This window comes from Ambystoma mexicanum, chromosome 9 (genome assembly GCF_040938575.1).
Source record: "Ambystoma mexicanum isolate Mex_15411 chromosome 9, UKY_AmexF1_1, whole genome shotgun sequence".
Lineage (NCBI taxonomy): Eukaryota > Metazoa > Chordata > Amphibia > Caudata > Ambystomatidae > Ambystoma > Ambystoma mexicanum.
In genome coordinates this window covers 833,231,444-833,252,581 of record NC_090931.1, presented here as the reverse complement: position 1 = coordinate 833,252,581, position 21,138 = coordinate 833,231,444, and the positions used below count along the sequence as shown (strand labels likewise).

General features: G+C 43.8%; 1 protein-coding gene across 18 annotated transcripts in view; it reads right to left on the bottom strand.

The window, feature by feature from the left end:
- MAP2 (microtubule associated protein 2) overlaps positions 1 to 21,138 on the bottom strand; it is a 680,541-nt gene that overhangs the window by 291,452 nt on the left and 367,951 nt on the right. For 6 of the 18 annotated variants that reach the window (XM_069615866.1, XM_069615867.1, XM_069615869.1 and 3 more), the window contains 3 exons: positions 18,814 to 19,020; positions 17,738 to 17,872; positions 1,176 to 1,237 (listed from right to left, as the gene is read on the bottom strand). In XM_069615866.1, the coding sequence (XP_069471967.1) occupies positions 1,176 to 1,237; positions 17,738 to 17,872; positions 18,814 to 19,020 (404 nt within the window). The remainder of the gene's footprint in view (positions 1 to 1,175; positions 1,238 to 17,737; positions 17,873 to 18,813; positions 19,021 to 21,138) is intronic. The other 12 variants (XM_069615868.1, XM_069615870.1, XM_069615881.1 and 9 more) reach the window with 4 other exon arrangements.

Sequence of the window (21,138 nt, the reverse complement as noted above, 5' to 3'; positions counted from 1 at the left end):
AATAAGAGATAACCACAGGACTGATGCATGCCAGGATGCAACCTGCTGCTGGTGGCACCCTAGGCAACCATCTTAACTGCCTTCTCTGCCACCCAGTCACGGATGATCGCTTTATGGTGTACAAATAGCCAGCGCATGTGTTTATCATTCCCCTGATTGTTCCAAGAAAGGACACAGTACAGTGTAATCAGAATCACATACTTCTTGCAGCCATTTTGTCGGTGGGGTAGAGGGAGGGGTGGCAATCATTTCTGAAGCTGGGTAGCACCAGCATTATTTGTAAAACACGCATATATGCGGTTCCATGTCTAAAAATCGCAGCAAAAATGGCAGTCAATACAAAATATTGTGGCAAAAATGCTGTGGTTTTTTGCACCACAATCATGTAAAGGGGGCCAGAGCACCCCTACAACCCCTGCTCCCCCTTAAATGGTATAATGGAGTACACCTTTACCGGGTCAAACCACAGCATTTTTGCCGCCATTTTTTTACTGGCGACATTTTTGCTGCGATTTTATTACCTGATACCGTCTATGCTGGAGTGGAACATCATTAATGGGGGACCATGACCCTGTGTTACTTCACAGAGAAATAGTTTTTTTTTCAATAAAGAAATACATATTATTCAAGCACTTTAAAATGATATTTCTGTTACATTATTGACTAAAACATGCACGTGCGTTGAAGGTAATACAAATATCAGATAACAAATGAAACTGAAGAGCTTCAAAAATATGTATATGTACTGTTAAGATGTCCGCCTCTCGTAAAGAGCGGTGTTGCATTGGCCGTTTGTGGTGAATGCATGAAGTCCAGTGCAGTCATTCTTGCAAAGATTTTTACTGCACGGGCTACATTATATCAGTGTTGCCCTGTCAGAGTAAGTTTGCAGTGGCATTCTATAGGACAGGTCAGGCCTGGTTGCTCCTTCTGTACTTTTCAACTTGTGCTGATGTGTTGTGCCATGCCATTTGATGGGACCAAGCATAACTCCTTAAACTAAACAAAAAACCCCTAAACTGCATTTTGAGCTCTATAAAACAATTTGCTTCCAAGCAAACATGACTGAAAGAAGTCCAATGCTACAGGATTGCTTCATATATGTGAATACCAAATACCTCCCCTTGAACTCTATACTGTGACACCAATGAGAGAATGTAGACGACTCTACTTACTGTGATCCTGTCCTTGACTTGCCGAAATGAATTAGGAGTTTGGTTTGTTTCACCACCTGCTGCTGAGAGGCAGGAGAAAGGGAAATAAAATCAGAAAGATAGCATTGATTAGTGTGCATGTTCGATTAAAGGAGCCGTTTCAGTGCTCCAAGGCTGCGGAAAGCCGCAATTGCCGAGCACTGTGAGCGCTGCTTGATGACAGAACCAACTGGAGCTCTGGGTGCTGAGAAGGATGGTTACCTGGCTTATCTGTGTGTAGATAGAGAGAGAGAGTATGCTGTCATCTATGCGGCAATATGTGGGCCTGACTTCCCCATCCAAACACTGCTAAAGTGCCCCTTAGCCCCAGCAAGCAGAACATGAACACAACTGGCAAGTGGGATCAGTCTGTGACCTGTTTCCTCTAAAAGGCCACCTTCTAAGACATGGGTCTGCAACCTTCGACTCGCCAGATGTTTTGGTCTACAACTCCCGCCAGACCTAAAGAGTATTCACAGTGATGAGGGATCATGGCAGTTGCGGTGCGAAACATCATGGGACCCCCAGGGTTGCAGACCCCTTCTCTAAGAGATTGTGCCACCTGTACAATAATGTATCAGCAACATGACCCCAGGCTCGTTCAAGACAGAATTATGTATGTTGTAGGTACTGATACTTTTTTAAACAATGAATCATGCAGAAAGATGGCGTATTATGTACGCTTTCAAAACCACTGAACGCAATGAATGCTCAGGCAGACTAAATGCTGGAGAGATAGAACATACATGTCAAACAGTACATGGATGAATCTTAACTCACACACCATCCCCGATCCAGAAACACGCACACTTGCGGGATCACTTATCACACTCACTGCAGCACCTTTCTGTCTTAAGGCTGAAAGATAACGTGGAACACCTTCTTTCAACATTGTGATTCGGCATAGCTTAGATAGTTCACGTCACTAGGCTCACAGGCTCTTTGATTTTCGTATCACAGTTACGTGTTCACCCTGCGCAGACCTGTTCCTTTACAAGGGTCAGATGTATTCCTCTGCTAACATCCTAACATCGCGAGATACGAGACTTCCAAGTCCACAGAGCTTAATCATGACACTAAGATCTTAGACTCCACTTCATGTAATGCGTTTTTCTCCTGGACAGTGCACATTTTCTCTCATCTGGGCACGGCTCAGAAGCACATGGCATGCAACCCCTAACTCCACATTGACCCTTTCGGCTACGCTGCTCTTCTCAAGCAACTTTCTGATCACATGGTGCAGCAAAAGGTTGTGTAAACTTGCTTTCTTGGTTACAAACTGTTCCCACTGGAAAAGACCATTGCTGTCTCTAAAGATATGATGTTAAATGTTCGATGTTCTCATTATGGCATTCGATCAAAGTTATCATTACCTACAACATATACAATGCCATCAAAGACCATCAACAAGTTTGGGGCACTGCAGTACCCCACTCGAAACATTGCGGGCTTAGTAAAGTTAGAAAGAATACCACACCCCCATGGCCCCGGCGCTCGTTCTATGATGACATTCAAAATGGCTTTTGTCAAGGAGGGGTAAAGGGAAAAAGGGAAAGAGTAGAGCAATAAAAAACAGTTTTAAGCTGAAAACGCAAGAATTCTTAAAACGTGAATTGAAGCATACTCCATTCCCAGCATTTGTCCAGCCACATCTGTTACTGTTGTCTGTTTCTCTGTCATTTTAGAGCAGGGATGACTGTTTTCCTGTCGTGCAATGGCTCTCCAGTCAGAAGTGGAGGCCTCTCTCCCACTTGCACACCTTTTTTGCCACTATATTAACACGAGGTGGCTTGGAGCAAAGGCCCCCCTACTGCTTCCCCCCCACTAGCCCTTCACTAGGGTAATTTGAGGCCGAGTTCTTCTCAGGCTCGTTTTTTTTCCAGATTGCCATGTTCACTTCCTTATGTCACGTATTCAGTGTTAAAACCCACGGCTATGTCTCTGTGCCCTTTGAGGGGTCTCTTTCCCTAGGGCGCGACTCACCTGAAAGGAGGACAACACCATTGTTGGAACAAAATATCTTGATCATGGTGTCGCAAAAATTCATTGAGGCTCTGCAGCAGGTGTTATTGGGCACTCCCTTTTCAGGGCATAATCACCCCAAAAACTAAACAAACCTGATACCTAAATCCCCCCAGTTTGCAGTGCAGCTGCTGTTGCCCCTGGCATTCAGCCAGTGAGGTCACAGTGGCCTGTCTGGTACCATAGCCAATCAGCCTGTTTGTTTGCTCACCCCTGTCTTGGTGACCTGCATGGATTATGTACCCACTAAAGAAGAAGTCACAACATTATGCCTAAGAGTTGTATTTGTAAAGTTTTTAATCTACCTTACCTCTGTTTTCTTTTTAAAAGTGCTTCTCTTTGACCATTTTTATCAGTTTATCAACAGTGAGTGAGAAGAAGTGAAAGGCTTGAAGGTCTTCATCATTTATCAGCATTTTCCCCTGTTTCTACATGGGTCGTGGCGTGAGGAAAGCAGAACTCGTGCAGCGGGTAGGAACATTATCAACATTTTAAAGGGTGAGGGACAACGTCTTGTAAGGTGGCTGAGAGTTGTTTAGTGGAATAGTAGTATGATTGGCTGTTTTTTGTGTGCAGTGAGATTTACGATGACCGTATCAGATCTTTTCGGGTAGAACTGGGCCTGTGACCAGAGATTCACTAAGGATGCACCAACAACTCTGGGTCTACAACTCAAAATAAAGACCATTAGGGTGGATCCAGCCAGCTGTGGGTGCATTTGTGTATCTGGTTTCATACATGTTAAGGCTAAATGGATATATCCACCTTTTCTCTATACCATTTAACGCTGTAGGTTAGTCGATGTCTTAGCAATCTCATATTTTATTGGCAAACGAATTTAGGAAGAAGGAGATTAAGTTGATCTGGTAGGTATCATAATTTGGTCTATCGGGATGCTGGGATTTGAACATGTAATGTATTGTTTTACAGATGGCAGTATGACCGTTGAAACACATCTTCTTGTTGGTGCTTGAACAATGTTTCTCTGTTGTCAGAAGCGTCTGTGAAAGAATATTAGACAGAGCTGTATGGGGTCCACCCCATGATATGCCACCTTCTGGGGGGAGCTATTGCTTAGTGATCCAGCCCTACAATCAGCATTCGGTATGAAGACCAGCAAATTGCTCTACTGTCCTGTGTATACAATGGTTGTGCTGCATATGTTATGTTGTGAGTTTTACACATAAGCTGCTTTTCAGTGTGATAGTGCTAAATGACCTATTTGTAATTTGTTGACAGCCGTTCAAGAGCTTCAGAATGCTCTTCTAGGATTCCGAGAAAATTTCCTAGAATGATAAGGACCAGCATGAAAGGAAAAGAGGGGTGGGGGCTGCTGCGGTTGCAGCAAGATATCAGGTGTGGGGAGGTGAGAAACCAGCAGCAGAACAAGTGGGAGAGCTGGAAAGTGTACAGGAACTCTGTAGAGTATTGAAGGAACGAGAATGCTTTACAGGAGATAGGAGTGAGAGCAAGGCAAGATAGAGATGCTCGATGATAAACCGATTGAATTACTATGACAACTCCATGACAACCTTTATCTACTTCAATTCCAAGCACTGAATTGCACTCCAGATATATGTGTGGTGTTTCAATCTACCTTTTAGGGAGAGCAGCCAAGATGTACTAGATATATAGTGTTTAGGAATGTGAACTTGAAATCCAGGAGAGTCGTGGGAATCTCATTTTTGGAAGTGAGTAAAATCGTTTTTACACTTCAGCGTGTCTTCGAACAACTATCCTGTAAGGGGAATATATTAAGATACCACATTTGTGAACTGGATTACGCCTGAATGAATGCCTGCCCATTCAGATATTTTTGATATCCACGTTTGTGTGAAATTGAGTCACTTGAGAAACAGATGCTCTGTCAGTTGCGAGAACGAGAGTTCGTGTGAGAGAGAAAGAGAGAGAGAAACAGAGTGACTGAATATGTGTGTACCTTTGTAACTGCTTTTTAGTCCTAAAATGCCAATGATGACTCCTTATAATATGGCAAAATCATGAGAAAGAACATTCAGGAGGCGGGTGAATGTCACTCGATTCCCAAATTCCATATTAGAAGCACAATATGTGCCATGCATTATATATTATTACATATTATAATGTCATACATTATAAATATAAATAGGCTTGTGTACAGCATCAAATTACCACCACAGTGCTCTCACATCAATAAGGCGTGTGTGGAGAGTGGTATATTGTGACCCGGTCTAGGGTATCCAGACCGTTGTCTGTGGACAAAAGTAAAAGTGGTGTTGGGGGAGGTGGGCAAAGCAGGAGCATTTAAATATGAACCCTGCTGTTAGGCAGAGATTCTAGGATAGCTAGGGGACAGGGTAGGGTTGATTCGATGCATGTCGACATAGCACAGCTGGCTCCAAAGATAAGTGCAGCAAAAAGGAGGGCAATTCCGGGATGGCTATACCTGGAGGCAAAATTGCAATGAGGGCATTGTCTTAGTACTCAATAGCGGTATCACTACATATTATCCCCACCAAAAATATTGCCGTAGATATAGTACTTGTAATGTGTGTCTGTGGAATGCGCTTGAGATGTGCCTGTTTACCATTCGAAGACAAACCCCAGAAACACAGTCCTGGGATTGCCAAGCCAACTGTTAGAGAGGACAGAGTCAAGGGTTGACTGTAAAGGGTGAGTGCAGTAGACAGCAGGAAATATAGTGGGGTAGAAGTAAGAGGGGGCAGAAGAGGAGACCCGTAAATCAGTGTGCCATTCCTGCTCAGCCATTTATACAGTAGCAAGTCCAAATAACTGTGGTGGAAGACTCCCAGGGCTGGAAGGGAACCTGAATGCATAACCCAGGAGAAGTACAATGTGCAGGTTACCAGGCCAAGCAAAGTTCATATTAACATGGAATTGCTTAAATCAGGGAGGAGGGTGACAGAAGTGTTTAAATGGAGTGACATAGAGACTTAGAGAGAGGTGCATACTCCTAAAACACGAATATGGACGTGATTAACACAAGTGGAAACATGACGAGTGAGAGAGGGATTTCCTGTTTTCGAACTTTCCGGTTGAGTCCCCACCTCTGTGACCGTCTCCCCCTATACCTCCCTGCCTGTACTGTGGTAACCCCGCAGCATCAATGGCGGCATCAAGGTGAATCTTTAAAAAGTCCATATGGGACAAATGCAGATTTGTGCAGCTTCTTGCAATTGCAAGGTCCCTGTGATAGTTTGTTTAATATGAGTTTGCTATTGCACATAGCTGGCTGTGTCTTTAGACGATTGACTATACAGGGAAGAGTGCAGGTTTTTATATATTTCAGACTTCTGTTATGTTTTCATGTGGCCTCCTAATATTTATTGTTTGAATTTCTTACACATTACTATTAAATGTGTGCATTACTTCTGTATCTGATCTTCTCAAGGATATTGTCCTTTGTACACACTTCCTTCTGCAGAAGAAGATCTTCTTTTATGGCCTGGCTCTCCCTCCAGCTCATCTCCTTCATTTCACCTCCTGGCAAATCCAACATGTAAGACTCTGCCATGTGCATGGTGTTTACTCAAACTCTGACACTCTTTAAGAAACTGTTTCAAGATCACGTGCTACCTGTAAGATTTCCAGATAAAATTTAATTTAGTTTTAGCAACTAACTGTTCTGTAATTACATATGTTCTTTTGAATGTGCTTTTTGTTTTTGTATTAGTGAATATAGTGTGTAAAGTGCTTTGGATAAAAGCACTACACATATATTATATATATATATATATATATATATATATATATATATATATATATATATATATATATATAGTATATTTATATGTATATAATAAGATGGTGGTAACCACCCCAAAGTTAATGTGAAACTTATGATATTATGAACAGTTGACTGATTCCAAACATTTTATTGCTAATAACGTTTGACTCGTTGAATGCATTAGACATTTTCCAAAACAATTTCCAGGTATGGGCCCCCCAACACTGGAAAAGTTTTTAAGAGTAGAAATAAAAGTTGTTTTCGGCCCAATCCCATTCATTTTTTTATGGTGAAAAAAGGGACGAGTTTGCGGCAAAGAAGAAAAAAGTTGGCCATAAAGTGGTGCAGATACTGCCTTTTCGGTGATTCGGTATAAATCTGTCCAATGTTTTTTTTTTATTTGATGGAGAAGGGTGTGCACCGGTCCCAAAACACTTCTATATATCTCCCATGGTGAATTGCATCACTTAGGCTTTTCACAAAACGAAAAGCCACAATTTCTTATGCTTGATGCAAGATTTGACCACAGTAAACCTGCAGGAACTGGAAAAAGAAAAGTGCTCAAAATTATATCTGGTGGAGGCAAAGTGGAGATTCCATATCAGGGAGGATGTTTGGAGGGTGAAAGAGAAGGAAATGGTGAGTTGGACATGTGATTTCTTTTAGTCGTATTCTTTTTGACTTACCACTGGAATCCCACAGGATCACCGCGGGTAAATTGTGAGATTCTGGTGGGAATAGAAGTGTGTCACGGGACGAAACTATGGGAGAATTGATATCAGGAGAGTGCCGGGGGCTGGGACCAAAAAAGGAAGTGTGCACATATAGAGTGGTAGGCGGGATGAGGTAAACATTTGAATGTTATGCAGTTTTCGTTTCACTGTGGTAAGATTGTGCTTCCATTGGAACTGTTCTTGCTGGAATAGAAGCCAGCACAATGGCTTTCATGGTTATGTTCCCATGTGAATACTAGGCAAGAGTATTTCCGCGGGCAAGAAACTATCATGGAAAAATAAACAGAAGGCAACAAGTTCAAAAAGCTAGTCGACGGGTTTCAGGAATTTTACAAGAAGACCTGCGTCTTACAACTGTTGTAGGAATTGCGTGGTTGGGAGAATTCACCTGAGTAGTATAGTTGGAAAAAGCCCACCAAGGACTGAATGGTGATTCCCGCAAAAGAGAAAGAGCTATTCTTGCGGAAATAATGTTCCCACTGTACATTTTCATTGGGATAATTTAAGAGATCCAAAGGAGATTTGGACCAATCTATTACCCTCATTTGCACACAGTGGCAGGAGCCATGGCTTAAGGGACATGAACAGTTACTACAATAGGGGATAAGGGCCACAACCTTTGGCCATGGCCACTCGCCGTAGCTAAAAGCCATGCCCAGTGGACCATGGTCTTGTATTGTAATTGGTGCAAGGTGGGGCAAGACAAGGCATAACAAAGAACTTGAAATGCAGCAAAAAAACTTAAGAGACAGTTAAGGTGAAAAAATTCAACCCAGCAAAGCCCATGAAATTCAGCAACTGTTGCACAACAACTTTAACTCTGAGTCCCCTTATTGCTCAATCCGAGTACATACATGATATCACAGAGAGCATCCGCAACAACATCAGAAATAACATCAACCGGGGGGAATTTGAGTTACAGTTGTTGTCAGTTCCAACACCTTATATATACACACCAGGAAAGAAAAAGTCATTTTTGTTTTAGAGGAGGCAATGCAATCCACCATGTAACTAAAAGATTTTTGCACAATACTTGTCTCTGGAGTGAGAGGGTAATCTGCACAGCAGGCTTTTCTTTTCCTCTGAACAGAGTATGGTTTGGCTGCAGTCAAGGAGGTTTGCACCCAATTGTTCACAACCCACAATGAAAAATGTAATAGGGTATTGTTTGGCCGGCTGTGCATTATAGTACATATTGCTTGAATATAATGTTTTATTTTTGGTGAAAGGCATTTTCTATATAATGGATGAAAAGAACAATGGCACATTTTTAATTATAATCACATTTCTCATTAGGGGTTTGTCATTTCTGCTGCAAACACTTTAACACTGAGTTAACTCACCACTTACATTTTAAATAATATGGCTTTACTGTTTGCTTTGCTCCTTATGCCTAATGATGAATGTTTATTTTGAACAGACAATTATTACTTTTTTGATGCTGCTCTCTCACGGATGAGAAACTAAAAAAGGCATTGAAAAGAAGATGAGGTTTAGAATTCTAAATTAATTTCTGATGCTCACATACACGGTTTAATTGGTAGTTAATTGTCCATCTCTGGATGTGATATATCATGACGTGAATGTTACCCAATGCCTTCACCAGGTGATATCATTAGGGTTATCATTGAGGGTACCGTACTGTTATATATTAGTCAAAAAGGTTGAAATAGCACCGAAATCCATGAGCTGCAATGCTTTGACAAAACAATAATTGTGTTCGGGAGGCTATTGCACAAAATGTCAAAAAGGGCAAATGCAATGTCAAAAAGTCCAACAAAAGGAAGACATTTTAATAGTTATTTAGAGCCATTGTTTCAAAGGGATTGTGTCGTCCCATGTATTCCTCATCTTATGATATCTCCATATCCAGCTTTAGATATCTCTATATCCAGCTTTACCTGCTTCAGAATTTTTTTCCAGCGGGGAGTGCTGGGCGTCGAACCCTGTCGAATCGATGTACCTCGAGGGCCTCTGTCTCGATGTCAACATCATTGATGGTATATAGTGCCATCAGCGACCGTTGGCTTCAGCTCAGTGAAAGCTACTGCTTCGGAAATTGATGTGCTTTGGTTCCTTGACCAAAAACCTTCGAGTTCAGTGATAAAGAATGGCATCATTGTCAGCGTCAGCTCCGAGATCAGGGTACAAGAAGTTTCACGACTGCAGGGCGAAAATGTTCCTTATGCACTCCCATCGGGTCAGTCTGGGGTGCCCAGGATCCACTAATTTAACATTGGATTGTGAGTCCCGCCTATCGATGACAGCGCAAGCCCTGAAAGAGCGTAGAGGGAAGTTAGCTACAGGTAGGTCTCATAAATCCCTTTCGATGACTCCATCAAAAAATATCTTTTTTTATCCTCAGACGATTGAGATGTCTCTCCTCATTGAAAGAAAGCTAAAAGGTCCTGGTCATGCAGTGGTTCACACCACTCGCCATCATCCTCACATCGTTCGAAGAAGAGGTGCCACAGATAGCCATCTTCGTCATCGAGTTCCTTGCTGGAACCGGTCATTTGCCCAACCAAATCTGCCCCACCGGTTGAATGGGAAAGATTCAGTCTTAAAATGCTTGAATTTTTCGAGAATGCAGCCGCAACCCCCTTGAAGAAAGATAGGAGCTATGCCCATGTTGACAAACACGACAAAAAAAAGGCAAAGGAAAAAAACCTGTGCGCCCTCGGCTTGGGTGATCAGGAGACAACTCCTCAGGAGCCCTTGGATGTTCCCTCGAGTAGAGGAAAGACTCCTTTGAAAATAAAGTCATTAATGCCATTGCGCCAACAGACTCGATGTCAGTGCCTAAAAAGTCCTCGACACCACAGCCGTCGAAGCCCTCAACGTCGGTGGCATTGAAGACTTTGACACTGCTGTCGACCAACATTGCAAAACCCTTGAGGGATGTCGAGAAAACATACACCCCCATTACCAAGGAAAGACTTTTTGGAGTCACTTTCCTCAATTTATGAGGATGTTGAGCCATCTTTGGATGAATCACGTCCATTTGGGTTGCAGTATGGATCACCAGGGGTCCCAGAAGCCTTGATTTCTGAAGAATCAAGGATACAAATTGGAGTAGGCCTGCACCTCTGTTTGAACAGGACAACCTCACTTATATTCTAGATAAGGGACCAGAGGTGGACCCTATTCTTCGTTTTCATGTAGCCTTACGAAGGCGAGTGAATGCCAACTGGGAGACACCGGAATTAATTCTGGTAGTGAATAAAAAATTGATAAGTAAGTACAGAGCGTCAAGCAGTGATCCATATTATATGACAAAGCATCCAACTCCCGTACGTTTGGTAGTTCAGTCGGCCACTTCTACATACAAATAAAATGCAGACCCAATTATCCCCCTGGTAAGCAATTACAAGCGTTATCACGCTTTGGCTAAAAAATAATTCTCTGCAGGGAGTATGGCCCTTAAATCGGCAAGTGCCACTTGTGCACTGGCTAAATTCACTTTCACCCTTTGGGATTGCATAGCGATGGCGGCTGAACATATCCCCGAAGGGGAAGAAAGACGGATGTCTAAACATTGTCAAAGATGGGAAAGATGCAATGTGCAAATCCCTCTAGACTGGTCTCGACTCTGCTGACAATATCAGCAGGGCTATGGCAGCTAGTACTGTAATGCGCAGATTTGCCTGGTTGAGAAAGTCTGGTTTTGCTCCGGATGTGCAGTCCAGATTTCTTAACATGCCCTATGACGGCCCACATTTATTTGACAGCAAGGCTGATAAGAGCCTGGAGAAGCTGCAGGCCTCCAAAGCAGCAGCCAAATCCCTTGGTGCTGTAATCAGACAACCGCAACCTCGCCCCACTGGATCGAATTAGAGGGGCAGGCGCTTTTGTATTGCTCCTCAGTTGAACTAAAGAGGTCAGAGAAGATTCCCCCGTGGTGGATGGGGAAAAGGTACTAAAACTGCCCAGGCAACGGCTAATTTACCTTAAGCCACTGCATCAGCTGCCTCAAAACCTCTCTGAGTCCTTAGTCCATAAGACCCCGGTGGGAGGCAGACTCTCACAGCATCTGCACAAATGGCGGGGTAGTACTTCAGATGCATGGGCATTGGAAACAGTTGCCTATGGTTACTGACTTCCCTTTCTAAAGAAGCCTCAGAGCCAGTCACCGGGTAATAGCTCTTTTAAACTTCCAGATCCACTCCTTATTCAGGAAATATTGACCCTGTTAGAGAAAGTTGCTATAGAACCAGTAACTGTAGTGGAGAGGAACAAGGTACTCCCCTTACTTCCTAATCCCCAAAAAGGAAGGAGGATTGAGGCCCATTTTGGATTTAAGAGATTTCAACAAGTTCCTGAGGATGGACAAGTTCAAGATGGTTACCCTTTCTCAGATCCTTCCGGCCCTCCAGCTCCAGGACTAGACTAAGACCCTTCAGGGTGCTTACTTTCATGTGCCAATCCATCACAAGCACAGAAAGCACCTGAGGTTCGCCGTAGGTGGCTCTCATTATCAGTTTCGAGTTCTGCCATTTGGGCTGACCTCACCTCAAGGGTTTTCACCCTGGTGGCAGCAGCGAGTCTCAGGAGAGAGGAGATTCACGTCTACCCCTACCTGGACGATTGGCTGATCAGAGCCCGTTCTCCCGAACAGGCCCTGGAACATCTCAGATCCACATGTCACTCCCTCCACAGACTGGGCTTCTCCCTCAATTAAAAGAAGTCCCACATGACCATGCCATACCATCTCAAAGGTTCCAATTCATCGAGGCAGTCGTATACGCATCCTTGGGAAAAGGCTTGCCACCCGATGTGAGGGCTCAAGGTATTCTGCAGATCATCACCAAATTCCAGAGTACCCAGCTTCTTCCGGCCTTTGTTTTTTTGAGATTGCTTGGCCTCATGGCATCCTGCATTTTCCTGGTGCCAGAGGCTCGTCTGAGAATGAGATCTCTCCAATGGGCTCTCAGGAATCAATGGTCCCAATTCTCAGGTAGTATGTCAGTCCTTCTTCAGGTTCCAAGCAGAGTAGCACAAGACCTTCTGTGGTGGACCTACCAGAAAAACATTCTGAAGCGAGAACATTTTTCGCAACCATGGCCAGAAATAATTGTAGTGAGGGATGTCCCACTCATGGGGTGGGGAGCCCACGCCCAAGATCTGACAATCAGCAGTCGTTGGTCTCCATCGGAGACCCAACTACACATCAACCTTTTGCAGCTGAGGGCGATCAGGCTAGCGCGGAAAGTCTTCCTGTCTTCTGTACGGGAAAAGAATGTCCTGATAATGACGGACAACACAGTAGCCATGTACTACCTCAACAATATAGGAGGTGTAGGGTCACTACCACTGTGCAGAGAGGCAATGCAGCTCTGGTTCTGCTTAATTCAAGAAGGAATCTTCCTATTGGCAGTTCACCTAGCCGGAGAGGAGAATACGGTGGCAAATTCTCCGAAGAGGCAGAGCACAGTCTCCCAAGGAGTGGGAACTAGCTCAGGAAGTCCTTCAAGAGATATTTGCCCTTTGGGGAACCCCTCAAGTCAACCTGTTTGTGACCAGTGTCAACAGGTAATGTGAACTGTTCTGCTCAAGGGAATTTCCCCCAAGAGGAGCTCTAAGGGACGCATTCATAGTGGACTGTGAGTTTCCACTCCTGTACGCGTTTCCTCTAGTCCCTGTAATTCCTCATGTGATCAGGAGGTTGAGAACGTTTGGGAAATCCATTATCCTAATTGCTCTGGATTAGGCCAGGAGGACGTGGTACCCGAACATTCTGGACATGCCCATCTGCCCACCAATACATCTGCCACAAAGAGAAGAGCAAATTCTGCAGCTGATGCAGGGATGAGAATGTGGACCTTTTTACATGCAGTACACTTATAGTGTTATCATTCTTGTTACACCTGGCTAATCTGGGGATCCAGGTTGGCACAATTAAAGGGTATCTGGTAGCTATCTATTTTTAAGAGCTCCTCTGAATAGGTATCTTTCTTCTCAATTCCACTGGTTATACTGTTTTTTTAAGGATTGACAAATGTATTTCCTCCGGTCCCTTTTCAAGTCCCGGTTTGGGGTCTCAAGTACATTTTGAAATGTTTTATGTGTGCTCCATTCGAGCCTATTCTCTCATGTCCTTTAAGATTGTTAATTTTAAGGACCATACTTTTAGTGGCTCTTGAATATCAGCCCGTAGGGTTAGTGAACTTCAAGCCTTGTCCTGCAAGCCTCTTTACACAGTCTTCTTTAAGGATAGAGTGGTCCTTAAGGTTAAACCAACCTTTTTACCAAAAATTGTGTCTGAGTTTCATTTAACTCAAAAAATCATTCTACCTTCTTTTTATTCTCCACCTCATCCTGGAAAGGAAGAGAAGAGGTTACACAGGCTTGACCCAAGATGTGCACTTCGCTTCTACATTTCCAGGATGTCTAAATTAAGACAAGATTATCAACTTTTTGTTGGTTACACTGGGCATGGTGGTCTCAAAACAAACCCTATCTAGGTGGATCATCTTAGGAATCTCTGAATGCTACGGATTAGCTGGAGAGGATCCTCCTGAGGGTCTCAGAGCACATTCGATCTGGGGCATGGCTACTTCCTCTGCCTTACACAAGGGAGTCCCAATTCAGGATGTTTGTGCGGCAGCCACATGGTCCTCCGTCCACACATTCACCAAGCATTATAGTCTGGACTCTTTCTCAGGCCGAGAAGGTGTTTTTAGGAAGGAAGTGTTACATTCTGTACACACAGACCAATATTATTAAAAATTGGAAAGATCTGACTCCCTCCTCCGGAAATACAAGCACTGCTTTGGGAATCTATCATAAGATGAGGAATACATGGGAGGACACAATCCATTCGAAGAACAAGTTACTTACCCATGGTAGCGTTCTTTTGACTGAATGTTGGTTGAACTATGTCATAGAATTGCAGTTCAAAGATATCAAACCTCTGCTTCTTGAAACTTTTGACCTTAAATATGATGCCGTGTATGCAACCGAGAATGCGTGATAGATACCCCACACTCCTCCTACTCGCAGTTTATTTACCATAATGGTTTCGAGTGACCGCAGTTGCACATGTTGTCTTTATGAGGTTGAGTGGGGCAGAATAAAGTGATTTGCACTGCCCCGGCGGAGAGAAAGTGGGACATTGGGAATGCACCCATATTCATAGCATCTCGGTGGCAAGCCCCGCGTGAGTGTACGCCTGCGATTCAGCTTGGGTGGCCTAAGCTGCTGAACAATATTTAGTTCTTTATTATTTGTGGGCTGCTGCACACGCCACTAAACCTTTGCTTCAAGATGTTGGGCGCAGTTGCTGAGCAACACAACATGCAAAACATTCTTGTCCACCTAGGACCAAGGATTGAAGCATTGTATATTGGGAAGCAGAAATACCATATCGACAACTATAGAAACAACGCTGCTATATTTGCCTCGAAACAATTATGTGCTTTAGACAGATGTATGTTTTCAATAAACAGTGAAGCCATTCCGCACATACCTTTCCACGCGTGTAAAATGCTGACAATAGGCCATGACATGCTTTTGGCGCACATTTTGGTGTTTGTTTTCAAGATTTGCCCAAGAAATTCGTAGAGTGATTCCTAATCTTGCGATTTGGATTCACCCAAAATAAACCAACCATTGCAAATTCTGATAGTCCCAAAACCAGTGGTCGAAGTTGGGGGGGTGGGGGAGATGGGAGGGAGCAGTTGGCAGTGGTGCTCCTATACTTTTTTTTAAATTAAAATGTACTGTTCCTATACTTTTACCAGTGGTTTCATTTTTTTGAAAAAGTCTAGGAAGAAGTTGATAGTTGCCTTTACAGTGCACTGCACTGAACGTTCCCTTGGCAGGCGCATGTGTTTGGGGGTTTGGATTGCATGTGGGAGGGCATGGTGATGGGGTTTGTAGGGAACGGGGGCAGGCCAGAAGTGAACATAGTTCCACTACTTCTTCTCATTCACTTTTGCCGAAAAGGGACTGTTGCCTCTGCTGTCTACTGTACTCTCTTAGATGATATTAATGATATTTGTGGAATCCTATTGCAGTTGTTCTTTGATGGTTTGTTAAATCGCAGGTTAAATACGAACTCTCAATTGATGGCTTAAAAAATAAACAGTAAGTTCAGGGTTTATGCATTTGGGTGAAAGTCAATATTTTGCGTCATCTGCGTGGTGTTCCAAGTTTGCCCACATTTCCTCCAAAAGATTTCAGCTTGGTAATCTCAGACTTTGGAGGTCATTACGACCTTGGCGGTAGGAGGTTAACGGGGCCGGTAGAGTTGCCGACCCCGTTAACCCCTACCGCCGCATTACGAGGTTTGCTTGCGGGACCCGGTAAGGACGCCTGGTAGGTTTTACCAGGCGTCCTTAGTGGGTCCCGCGAGCAGACCAGCATGCTAACAACGGGCCCGTCATTAACAGGCCCGTTGTTAGCATGCTCCCCATTCCCATTGAGCCCTATGGGGGCTCGAATAGGAATGTGGATGGGTTCCTGGAATGGGGAAATACTGGGCCCTCCAAGGTTGGAATGGCCCAGTATTTCCCCATTCCAGGAACCCGGACCCGGTACCCGGAATGGGGGTAGCCATGACGCAAATGGTGGCATGGCTACCTCCAAGGTCGTATTTATCTCCTTTGACTTTATGGTAGACCCAAAGTTTTCTGGCACTTAAACACACTGTGAAACCACAGTAAGCATGTTTCAGTTGGATCTGAGCAGGTACTTGGGGCCGGTGAAACATTCCCTGAATAGGCACTGTAGGTCTTGTGTTAAAGGATCTTAATGAGTGCTTCATGTGCGTGCCCAGACATTTAGAATCCCTCGCTGAAGCCAGGGATCCAGGATGTAGACAATGCTGCAATTTGGCTAGAACCACTCATTCTTGGTGCTGCTGAGTTTTGCCGAAGGCTCTGCTGTTGCCTGGATCTCTGCTGCAGAGAGCCATGTAGCGCCCCAGAGGAAGCCACATCACGCTGCTGTGCACTACATGCCACGGAGAAAAGTGCCAGATGTGGGTTCTTTTATGCATGACTGTGCCCAACCCTAAAACCTGCAAGTAGAATTCTCAGTGGCCAACTTCTAAAGAAGAACACAGGCCACTGGCCGACAGTGGCAGTTCTTATTTCTGCCATTGATGTCTACCACAGCCCCAAGTGAATCAATTGCATTATCTTGTTTTTGCCACTAGGTCGTCTCTGTGTGCTTCCTCCATTTGCAGTGGTTCTCAACCATTTCCAACTAGTGACTAAAACATGCAAATTAGTATTTTCTCAGCAACCACAATGCATTCTGAATTCGATTAAATACGTTTTGCCTATCATTTTTCAAGGGTTTCTTTGGTAATCTCTTATTTTCTAGTGACGATATGAGATTTTGATCGGCCTCGTGCTGTTTTTTGGGTCCTTTCCTTTTTCTGCCTGTCCTATTTTAGTTTCTTGTCTTAATACGAGGCCCTACAAGGGGTTTCTATTGAGTCTTGGACTGTCATTTGAATTCCAATGACTGATCTGCTGTGAAGCCTAAATCATGCTGCCCAGACCCCGATAAACACCAGTAACAGATTTCTTGGCAGGACCAATGTGGAGGACTACACTTTAAATACACAGAGAACATTGTATGAAGAAAAAAACCAAGCAAAACAATGTGGAATGTATACCATGGTTTCAAGCTGCGAGCAAGCTCCCACCAGAACACACACAATGATTGTACGCATGTCCTACGGTAAAGCACTTATCACAACGGCAAGATACAACCAATGCATTCCTAAGTTTCTCTGGCAAGCGTATGGGTTCATGATTTCTGCAAAACAAAATTATATATAAATGAACAACTATTACAGAAAATTGGAAAAGAAAATGAGAATGATGCCAAGCACTTGGAGAGAGAAATTATCGACGGCGTCAAAAAGTTCTCCGATACGTAAATAACAAAAAAGAGAAAGAGAGAAACGATCAAACGAAACACATCTACAGGCAGATGAGATCAATACGAAGCGATATAAAACAGATGCTCATGTTTGTTTGCCAGCCACATTGCAAAAAAAATAAAAAATACCAAAAATACCAAAAATACATGAACACATCAGTCACCTGTCGGCTTCCGTCTTACACAGGAGAGGTTCGTTGGTCTAGAAAATTTGGCAGCGGGCTTTAAAATTATTTTCCTGGAGGGAGAGTGGGTCTGAATTTCTGATTTATTAGCAAGTTCAGCTTTCTTATACACTGCTATGGACAGGGAAACAGAAGAAAAGTCAGACAGTCAAGTAGGGAGGGAAAAAAGAATAACACACCAATAGGGTTACAATTGAGGTTCACTGTGTGGGTGTACTTCTACTTTTACAGCAAACAAGTCCAATTTTGGTGCAGCCGGGCATGTAGGAAAAACATGGGCTATTGTTCTATGTCGGGATTTAGGACTATTTTAGGATGCCCCAAGAGCCATGTTATGATGAATTTGTAACTCGTTAGCATGGCAGCAAATGGATTTCAGGGTGCGGTAGCGGGCAATGACATTGGAGAGTCGCACCATCACTCAATGTATCGGTCTACTGGATTTGTATTCAAGTTTTTATTGTTACAGTGCTACAAATACTGTGGGCCTCATTACGACCCAGGCGGTAGAGGGTTAACGGCGCTGGTAGAGCTGCCGGTGCAGTTAACCCTCTACCACCTCATTACGAGGTCTGCTTGCAGGTCCCGCTAAGGACGTCTGGTAAAACCAGGCGTCCTTAGCGGGACCCGCTAGCAGACCAGGATGGTAACTGACATTAATGACGGGCCCGTTGTTAGCATCCTCCCCATTCCCATTGAGCCCTATAGGGGCTCAATGGGAATGGGGATATACCGGGTCCGGGGAAAGAGAATTACTAGGCCCTCCAAGGTCGAAATGGCCCGGTATTTCCCCATTCCAGGAATCCATACCCGGTATGGGGGTAGCCATGCCGCTAAATGCGGCATTGCTACCTACCTCCATACTGGTAATGAGGCCCTATGTCTCTTAACTTTCGGTTATTTTATTTTAAAACCTTACATGATAGTAATCACAGAAGAAATAATTAGAAATGGGGATATTTTCATGTATTCTTATTTATATTTATATAAAACATACATTTTCGACACTGCCCTGGGAAGAAATAAGAGACAAAAGTCTGGATGAAATGCTAGACCTTTTTTTCTTCTCACGTCATCTCTGGGCACTGTGCTAGGCTCCTTTTTGGCCATCCTCCTTTCCGGGGTGGAAAGACGGCCCCGGGTGGTTTTATGGGCCTTGTCCTTTTTATGCTTATCGGCAGGTGGCCTCTGAACCTCCATCTCTGTCTTCTCCTCCTTTGGCAAGGTCTCTAATTGCTCGGTCATGATGCTCCTGTCATCATCTGTAGGGTCACAGCAAGTTAGAACAGCAGCAGCAAAAAGAACATTAGTCACACAGTCTTACTGCAAAGGCAACCGACCCCATTGAGTTATCATAAAACAGTGGCACTTTGGATCCTTCCTATTGTCCTGTAACAAAACAATGCAAAGAACAGAGTGAAATATCACACAAATATTCAGGGAGCAGAACTTTCAAAACAACGCTGTGCTGAAGTTTACATTTTCTCCTCCTGTGCCCATTCCTACCATTCCTACTTCCTTTCAAACTCTGCTCTGTTTTAGGTCTGGGAAGATTGAGCACCGTTCCCATCAGGAAGGTAATACATAGGTACTATGCCAAATGCAAGAAGTCACACAATGCTTAGATTACTTATCAGTCATCCTGATTACTCTGGGTCCTACAGATAGGAACAACGTGTTCTATCAAAATTCATTAAAAAAACTAACTTTAGTCTTCCCTGTAGTGGATGAGGTTAAGTGACATCACCCTATATGGCATGCCTGTATCATACCTGGGTCAGAGGTCAAGAACCAGGGCAGGCCGAAGGACGAGGAAGAGTATGACTTAGAGCAATACGAATTACTAGTAGGTCGTCTGATATTACCCTCTAATTCCTACTTCTCATACCAGTCCTTATATATAATAGTATAACTAGCAGTACAAGAGATAGTGTCAACACAAAAACACCAGTGCAAACCCTCAGTGAAGTTTACTGACAACATGCCATCTTTCATGGACCTGTCAAATCCAAGAATGCAGCCTCAAAAGAGGTTTCTTTTGCATTTGCATACAATATATCAGGTGTGATCAATTCATCAGGTGAAGATCAAGTGGCTACCTGATGAAGGTCTTACACATATAACCCCTGAGCTGCTGCTTCCTAGGAGCCTGATATGACTCTTGTGAGGCATTCCAATATGCTCTGCAGGCCTGGAACCTCAGTGTTCCTATGTGCTGTAGTAATAGCTTGGCAATTCCACCCACACAATGTAGGTGTATGGGGTTTCTTCCCCTAGGACCACATCCAGCCGTGGATAGGTCTAGCTAAAACCTGATCCCCTGGGACCAACAGGTGGGGAGTACCAAGTCATGATTCAAATGTAATCTGTCACTATCTTAGGTGCAAACTTGGCGAAGGGCAGAGATTTCTCCACAGAGAAATACATGGAAAAGAGAATTTTGCAAAATAAAGTCCCTAGTTCCCCCAACCTCTTCACTGAGCTTTGAGTGGGGAGAAAGAGTCTTGAATGGCAGCAACTGTAAGGAGGGCTATGTGTGCTTTTAAAGGGTTGCTCAGATTGGCCCTCTAAACAATGGGCAGGTCTCTCAAGCAGTGAAAGACACCGCAACTGAGGTAATTGACGAGCACTGTGGTATCGCAACGGTAGTCTTACATGATTGAGACATGTTGTCGACTTGGCTGGAGGTAAAGAGATCCTCTCGAATTCATAATAAGGTAGGGCTTCTTTAAATCCGAAAGATTGAGAGGGCAGCAGAAGCAACTTCTTTACTTCCAGCTTCACTTGGGCCCGGACAAGAACTGTGCATATGCACCTGGTGTCCCGGAATGCTTGTTGAAACAAAGCTCTCAGAATTAACAAATTATTCAGATAAAGGTGGAGAGGAATACTTTCACACGGAATCAATCTAAATAGGCTCCCCAGAACCAGGGAACACACTTTTTGGAGAGTATGGAGTCGAAATGTCTATCACAAACTGTAAGAGCCGCTGGTGAGCTGGAGTGGTGGGGATAGTGCCTTTTAAGGTGATTAAGAAGAGGAAGTCTCCCTGGAAAATCATTGGCCTAATGGCTTTCAATGTCTCCATCGTGATATTGATAGTAGTTGCAAACTTGTTTGCCCTCTGCAAGTCTGTTGTGGGAGATATGGGCTCAGAAAAATGATGGAGAAAACCAATATATTTCTCGTGCCTCGAAACACTTGTGCAAGGTGCGTTATAAATGCCATATCATATATTTCACTCTGCCTCTGGTGCGAGAGTTATCTTACTTTTGTTGGGTGTAATACCATTCAGAGACTATACTTCTTCGCGGGGTCTCGGGGCCGTGGTGTGGAAATGAGACCTAAGCCTCTTGACAGGTTCAGGAACCTTAAAGATT